This window comes from Thunnus maccoyii, chromosome 7 (genome assembly GCF_910596095.1).
Source record: "Thunnus maccoyii chromosome 7, fThuMac1.1, whole genome shotgun sequence".
Classification (NCBI taxonomy): Eukaryota; Metazoa; Chordata; class Actinopteri; order Scombriformes; family Scombridae; genus Thunnus; species Thunnus maccoyii.
Genome location: NC_056539.1, coordinates 34,655,088 through 34,663,392, shown reverse-complemented (window position 1 = coordinate 34,663,392; position 8,305 = coordinate 34,655,088). Strand labels below are relative to the sequence as shown.

Genomic DNA, 8,305 nt, shown 5'->3' with positions numbered 1-8,305 from the left:
GACTGTAACGTTGAAAGATATCTACTTGATTTGACTCATTTGGACGCTGAAGCTTCATATTAGCTTCAGAAGGAGGACTGTGGATTTTGTCCTCCATCACTTCCATTGTAAGGTCATTATGAAGGGATCTTCTAATGGTCAGTATGAACAGGAGGAATGATTACAGCAAGAAACACAACTTTAATGTTCATTTGATGACTGACTGTTGGTTTAATGACACGCTTGATAAACTGTGAACTTGTACTTTAATTGTCCACATGCTCGTTCTGTTTTTATGATTTTATCCAAATGTTATTTATTTTATTCCAACATCTAGTATTTAGTATACTTAAGAATAAAACCCCTTCTAGAGAGTTACAGAAATAAAAGTATAGATGCAAACATCCATGAAGTCAGACAAACATTGATGCCATTGATGTCCGGGGTGCAGACACCCTCTCTATGTTTAAGAGTAGGCTGAAAACTTTCCTTTTTGATAAAGCTTATAGTTAGGGCCGACCAGGCTCGCCTTGGATCAGCCCTTAGTTATGCTGCTATAGGCCTAGACTGCTGGGGGACTTCCCATGATGCACTGAGGTCCTCTCTCCTCCTCCTCCTCTCCATCTGTATGCATTCATGTAACATCAATGCATGTCACTAACTTTGCTTCTTCCCCGGAGTTTTTTGTGCTTTCTCATCTCACAGGAAACCCTGGGTTCTGGGCCGAGCCTTCGCGGTCCTGTTGGCGTCCTTCCCTGACTTCTGCTGTGTCATTGTTGTTATGATTGTTGTTATGATTGTTGTTATGATTGTTGCTATCCTGTCTCCCCCCCCCCCCCCTCTTTCTTTCTCTTTCTCAACCCAACCAGTCAAAGCAGATGGCCGCCCACGGTTCTCAGCCTTTAAGTGTTTCTGCTGACTGGTTTACGGTAGATTGTAGACTCAGTAATACTGTTGTTTCCCTTGTAAAGTGTCAGATCTCAGAAATGAACAAAGGTTTCATGCTGTTCCATAGTGAAAGAAAGATAGTTAGTAGTAGAATTTATATATTTCAGAAAGTCAAACAGCTCCTCCGTCTCCTCCACAGACATCGTTAATACTCTGTATAACTGATTTATTCTTATAATGTTTAAAGTTTTGTGACTTTATAGATCAGATTCCTGTTTTTCATAGTTTCTTTATTGTCGTTGGATTATATTTCAGCTCTGATGTTGACAAAGATAACTTTCTGTTATATTACAGTTCAAACAACGTTAACCTCTGGTTTCATCACCTTCATCAGAAACAACCACAGACGATACGAAGAAACTTTCAGCCAAACTTCTTGATATAAAGTCATGATGTTCTTGTTCTTTATGTTGCTGTTAGTGCAGCAAACATCAGTCTGTATATAAACACTGTTACGCCCTCTCTGCCCAGTCTGCCCAGTCTGCCCAGTCTGCTGTCTGTTGTTCCTGCAGGTACTGGAGGTGAGTGAGGCAGCATCAGGAACACCTGGAGCTCTGGGTGCCTCTTCAAAAACCCTTTGTAGTGCAGTTGCTGGTCTCCTCCCTGAGACTCCTTTTGGCTTTTGGGTTGATATTTGACTTGTTTTTTTGCACCGTACAACACTACATTCACACACTGTTCCAGTCATGCACTCACCTACACGACTGACCTCACTGACTACACACGCCATCGTTAGGTCGGGTTCTAGGTTACTTTCTTTTATTTAAATAAATTGGTTATTAATTGGCTGTGTTGTGTGCGTCTCCCTTCTTTGTCATGACTGTGCGGCCTGGTTCGTGACAACACACACACACACACACACACACACACACACACACACACATATATATATAAATAATAAAACAACAAAACAAAGTGTGAGAAGAATCATTATTTTATTATATTTGTTGTTATTGCTCAGACAGAAACGTTCCGTCAGTTACAAGAAAATAATCTACAAGTTATTTTCTAACTTTTCCTTCAATAAAAGACTCAGTGAGACGTTAAATACACAAACAACAAATCAACAAGTTCATGAACATATTGATCACCTGGACGGCCCTCTGATGATGCGTCTGAGGACAGAAACATTCAAACATGTTTAAGGCACTTCAGAGCACGTATGTTACTATGATACACGTGTTTATTCAAACATACATTCATTAAACTGCAGGAAGCCACTCGACGTCTGCTGAAATATTTCAGTTTGATTTCTTCTGTTGGAGCAAAATAATGATTGATTCTAGTCCCTGCAGCTGTGATTGGTCTATAAAAGCTCTGTGACACGTATGTGACATTATGACACATGTAATGTTACATACAGTACAGACCAAAAGTTTGGACACACCTTCTCATTCAATGAGTTTCCTTTCTTTTCATGACTATTGACATTGTAGATTCACACTGAAGGCATCAAAACTATGAATTAACACATGTGGAAATATGTACTTAACAAAAAAGTGTAAAACAACTGAAAATACGCCTTATATTCTAGTTTCTTCAAAGTAGCCACCTTTTGCTCTGATTACTGCTTTGCACACACTCTGCATTCTCTTGATGAGCTTCAAGAGGTAGTCACCTGAAATGGTTTTCACTTAACAGGTGTGCCCTGTCAGGTTTAATAAGTGGGATTTCTTGCCTTATAAATGGGGTTGGGACCATCAGTTGTGTTGTGCAGAAGTCAGGTGGATACACAGCTGATAGTCCTACTGAATAGACTGTTAGAATTTGTATTATGGCAAGAAAAAAGCAGCTAAGTAAAGAAAAACGAGTGGCCATCATTACTTTAAGAACTGAAGGTCAGTCAGTCCGAAAAATTGGGAAAACTTTGAAAGTGTCCCCAAGTGCAGTCGCAAAAACCATCAAGCGCTACAAAGAAACTGGCTCACATGAGGACCGCCCCAGGAAAGGAAGACCAAGAGTCACCTCTGCTGCGGAGGATAAGTTCATCCGAGTCACCAGCCTCAGACATCGCAGGTTAACAGCAGCTCAGATTAGAGACCAGGTCAATGCCACACAGAGTTCTAGCAGCAGACACATCTCTAGAACAACTGTTAAGAGGAGACTGTGTGAATCAGGCCTTCATGGTAGAATAGCTGCTAGGAAACCACTGCTAAGGACAGGCAACAAGCAGAAGAGACTTGTTTGGGCTAAAGAACACAAGGAATGGACATTAAACCAGTGGAAATCTGTGCTTTGGTCTGATGAGTCCAAATTTGAGATCTTTGGTTCCAACCACCGTGTCTTTGTGCGACGCAGAAAAGGTGAACGGATGGACTCTACATGCCTGGTTCCCACCGTGAAGCATGGAGGAGGAGGTGTGATGGTGTGGGGGTGCTTTGCTGGTGACACTGTTGGGGATTTATTCCAAATTGAAGGCATACTGAACCAGCATGGCTACCACAGCATCTTGCAGCGGCATGCTATTCCATCCGGTTTGCGTTTAGTTGGACCATCATTTATTTTTCAACAAGACAATGACCCCAAACACACCTCCAGGCTGTGTAAGGGCTATTTGACCAAGAAGGAGAGTGATGGGATGCTGCGCCAGATGACCTGGCCTCCACAGTCACCGGACCTGAACCCAATCGAGATGGTTTGGGGTGAGGTGGACCGCAGAGTGAAGGCAAAAGGGCCAACAAGTGCTAAGCATCTCTGGGAACTCCTTCAAGACTGTTGGAAGGACTTCCGAGCAGTTGAGTGTCAAAGTGACCAAGGTTCCAACTCAGTTGGACGGTTCGTCCCATAGACTGCCATTATAAATTTTAATGTTTTAAAAAATTATATAAAATCGCTGAAACATGTTACATTTCGGAAAAATACAAGCACACATCTGCCGAATGAGTTGCATAGATTGATGTTTGAATGGTTTTTATAGCACAAAGTAAGCAGCAGTTGAAACATGGCAAAAAACATACGGAAGACGGAATAAGAATAAAGACTGAGAAGAACAATGTGTGATTACTTCCAGCAATCACACAATAAACTATAAAACCTGAAAGCAAAAGTGTAAACATAGAAAATCTCTGTGGGTCTAACTAACTCTGACAGTGATGGGTCTGGTCACCAGTTGGACTCCGTACTGGTTGGAGGCTTCACACTGGTAGTTGGCGGAGTCTTCCAGCTGGGCGGAGGAGAGGCTGAAGGAGAGCGAGGAGGAGGAGGGGTCGGTCCTATGAAGCTCCGCCCCCTCTCTCCTCAGCACCAGCGTGGTGGGTGGAGCTCCGTCTGAGCGGCAGGTAATCGTCACCTGCTGACCCTCCACCACCTCCTCACCTGGACTCACTGACATGGAGGTGTTGGTGGGCGGAGCTGTGGGAGCGACGGACAAACACAACAAAACGTTTAACTGTTGTTTATTTCTGCTGTTATATTTATATATATATTTACTTCATAACATGTACAAAACACCAGAGAGACAATAAGGACAATAAGACACCGTCAGGACTGTGGTTTGGTGCCTTGCTCAGCGGTCCTGTGGCAGCGACTGCAGAGATTGTAAATGAAACAGGAGCTTCACTCTCACCATGAACGGTGACCTCCAGCGCTGCGGTCTGGTTTCCCTCTGTGTTTGCTGCCTCGCAGTCGTACCAACCGGCCTGCGACGGACTCACCGCCGTCAGGACGAGTTCTGGGCCTTGACCCCGCGTCAGAGACCCTCCGTCTGCCGTCCTGAAGCTCCAGGTGACGAGCGGCTCCGGGTGACAACAGGAGCATCTGCAGAGGATGATGATATTTGAGGATGTAACCTTATAATCTGGGAAACTGTCCCTGTTTCCTGATGTTTTAACGATTAATTGATTAATCCAGAAAATGTTCCAGTCGGGTTCAACAAACTCTCTGATCAAACAAACTAAATCTCTGGTTTCAGTCTGATTATGTGTCGACTTTACTTCAGACCTGCAGACTGAGACTCGCTGATCTATCTAAAATGGGATCAGATTATATGGACTCATCAGCTGGTTTTGTGTTAATGTTTTTATGTTGTTGAGTCTGGTTGTTCCAGATGTGCACATATAAACACTTTATATGGACTGTAGGAACTGATGCTACTGCACTACATCTCAGAGGGAAATACTGTACTTTCTACTCCACTCTTCATAAAGATCTTCTTCATGTGGTGTTGTGATGATGATGATGATGATGGAGAGCGCTGTCTAACATGTCAGCTGGGTTGAGATCTGGTGACTGTGAAGGTCATAACATATGATTCACATCATTTAATCCTCATCAAACCATCCTGAAAGAGACCACTCCCAGTGTGTCAGTGTGTCTGTTTGTACTTTTACTTGTAATGGATTATTTCCAGACTCACAGAGCAGGTTCAGGGGGACGCTGGTCTCTCTGGTCTGGTCCTCAGCAGGTAGGCCCAGGTCCAGCGAGGCCCTGCAGGTGATGTTGGCTCCTGAGTCAGCTTTCAGAGGCCTGAATGTGTACATAGACCGGAACCAGCTGTAGCCAGACTCTTCCGTGACGTCTTGCAGGACGGCGTCTCCTCGCAGCCAGCGGAGGGTCAGCAGGTGGGGGGGGGTAAATATCAGACACCTGGCAGCTCAGGGTCGACTCCATCCCCAGCCTCAGGCGGTCCTGACCTGTGATCACTGGGGCTGATGGGAAAGCTGGACGCCACAGAGACACAGAGACATGCAGTGATTGGTCCAAAGGTCTTTCAGGTGTGTTTCAGGTGTGTTTCAGGTGTTTCAGGTGTGTTTTAGGTGTGTCTCAGATGTTTTACGTGTTTCAGGTGTGTTGCAGGTGTTTTAGGTGTTTTTTAGGTGTGCGTATGAACTTACAGTAAACCTGTATGAACCTTCTGCTCTGTTTCTGTTCGTCTCCTCCACAGTAGACTTTACACAGCAGAATTCCGCCATGTTCCATCATCACAGGGTCAAAGGTCACCACAGAGTGCGAACTGTTGGTGTTTACGGTGGCGGTGATCGGTCGGTCCCCAAGCAGAGTCCAGGTGATCCTCGGTATCGTGGAACAGTTGTGAACCGCACAGACCAGCTGCTCACGCTCACCCAGCCTGAACAGAGGCCTTCTGGGAAAAATCTCAACACGTAGAGCCTGAACGCAACACGATGACATCAGCAGAGCTGTGGAGATAAACAACAACAACAAGACTGAGACTGCAGTAAACAACAACAACAACAGACGGAGGAGGGAAGTATTGACGACACGCTGCAGATAAATCTAGAATATTACAGAAAATTCAGATCTGTTTTGATCTGATTATTTTATTTAGCAAGAATCAATCAGACTGATCAGATTAATGATCAATGATACTCAAACCAGCAGCTGCTGATTCTGACAGTTCTGTTGTTTATTAATAATCATCATCATCATAACAACAACAACAAAAATCATAATAATGACAGAAAACTATTAACAGTGTTTCCTCTATAATAATACAGGCCTGGCGGGCCGCTGGCCAATGAGAACCCCCGCCAGGACAACGAGAACCCCCGCCAGGACAACGAGAACCCCCGCAAGGACAACGAGAACCCCAACCAGGACAGCGAGAACCCCAACCAGGACAACAAGAACCCCCGCCAGGACAACAAGAACCCCCGCCAGGACAACAAGAACCCCAACCAGGACAACGAGAACCCCTGCCAGGACAGCGAGAACCCCAACCAGGACAACGAGAACCCCTGCCAGGACAGCGAGAACCCCAACCAGGACAACGAGAACCCCAACCAGGACAACGAGAACCCCAACCAGGACAATGAGAACCCCCGCCAGGACAGCGAGAACCCCAACCAGGATAACGAGAACCCCTGCCAGGACAGCGAGAACCCCAACCAGGACAACAAGAACCCCCGCCAGGACAGCGAGAACCCCAACCAGGACAACGAGAACCCCTGCCAGGACAGCGAGAACCCCAACCAGGACAACAAGAACCCCTGCCAGGACAACGAGAACCCCCGCCAGGACAACAAGAACCCCAACCAGGACAACGAGAACCCCTGCCAGGACAGCGAGAACCCCAACCAGGACAACGAGAACCCCTGCCAGGACAGCGAGAACCCCAACCAGGACAACGAGAACCCCAACCAGGACAACGAGAACCCCAACCAGGACAATGAGAACCCCCGCCAGGACAGCGAGAACCCCAACCAGGATAACGAGAACCCCCGCCAGGACAGCGAGAACCCCAACCAGGACAACAAGAACCCCCGCCAGGACAACAAGAGCCCCAACCAGTACAACGAGAACCCCTGCCAGGACAGCGAGAACCCCAACCAGGACAACGAGAACCCCAACCAGGACAACGAGAACCCCTGCCAGGACAGCGAGAACCCCAACCAGGACAACAAGAACCCCCGCCAGGACAGCGAGAACCCCAACCAGGACAATGAGAACCCCCGTCAGGACAACAAGAATCCCCACCAGGACAGCGAGAACCCAAACCAGTTTAACTGTTTAAACGACCTTCAGCAAAGTGAGTTCTGCAGTTCATTATTAATAAGTTTTAAATTAAACGTCTGTAGGTCCCTTAACAGTCAGAATCTTTTTTTCAGGTTGCATTACTGCTGAACTCTTTACTGCAGGTTGTGTTACTGCATGAACAGCGAGCAGGTTTGAGGTTAACTGGGACTTCAGGGCGAATTCTCTCTAAAGAATCTAACAGATCTGCAGCTCTTTCAATCTGACAAAAGGTGAAAAACAAACAGTAAGAAATAAAATCCAGAGTTTCTCAGCCTGACATATTTATAATCAATACAAACTAAATGAGAAGGTTGTGAAATACAGACTCTGTCCTGTGCTGAAAGAATGTAAAAACACATTTTTTTATACATAAACAGTCTTTTTGTTTTGTTTTAATAAAGATCAGGTTTGTCTGATTATTATTATATAATGAGTCCAGCATGCAGCACATGTTCACGATGACAACATGACAGCAGAACATGTGAAGATCAATAACAGTAATAATAATAATAATAATAATAATAATAATAATAATAATAATAATAATAATAATAATCTTACCTGCGAGCAGCTGAATAAACGTCCTGCAGACAGACGGTAGAGACATTTTCAGCCCTCAGAGGATTAAAGGAATGAAAGATGAATAAATGAAAGATGAATAAATGAAGGATGAATAAAGGTCACAGCAGCGTTTTCTTTGTTTCTTTGTGTTTCAGTCTTTCAAGCAGAAAATCAGCTCGACACCAAAAACTGAGTCTGTGAATCCTCTGAAAGCAAAACGCCTCCTGATCTGTAACTGCTGGTCTGTTTCTCTTTATGTCTCTCTCTCTCTCTCTGTCTCTCTTTATGTCTCTCTCTCTCTCTCTGTTTCTCTTTATGTGTCTCTCTCTCTCTCTGTTTCTCTTTA

General features: G+C 45.0%; 1 protein-coding gene across 1 annotated transcript; it reads left to right on the top strand.

Moving 5' to 3' along the window:
* Positions 1–5,835: 5,835 nt before the first annotated feature.
* LOC121899893 (uncharacterized protein DDB_G0290685-like) lies at positions 5,836–7,727 on the top strand. The gene is made up of 3 exons (XM_042415659.1): positions 5,836–5,955; positions 6,439–7,411; positions 7,491–7,727. Exons 1-3 carry the CDS (start codon positions 5,836–5,838, stop codon positions 7,535–7,537), a joined length of 1,140 nt encoding a protein of 379 aa, XP_042271593.1. The 3' UTR covers positions 7,538–7,727.
* Positions 7,728–8,305: the final 578 nt, after the last annotated feature.

What these genes read in the sequence shown, in the direction of transcription:
- LOC121899893 (XM_042415659.1), top strand. Translation starts at nt 5,836, where the DNA reads ATGTTCCATCATCACAGGGTCAAAGGTCACCACAGAGTGCGAACTGTT. An exon ending in CTCGGTATCGTGGAACAGTT is followed by an intron (nt 5,956 to 6,438) that starts GTGAACCGCACA and finishes AACCCCCGCCAG; the next exon opens with GACAACGAGAACCCCCGCAA. An exon ending in TTTAAACGACCTTCAGCAAA is followed by an intron (nt 7,412 to 7,490) that starts GTGAGTTCTGCA and finishes TCTTTTTTTCAG; the next exon opens with GTTGCATTACTGCTGAACTC.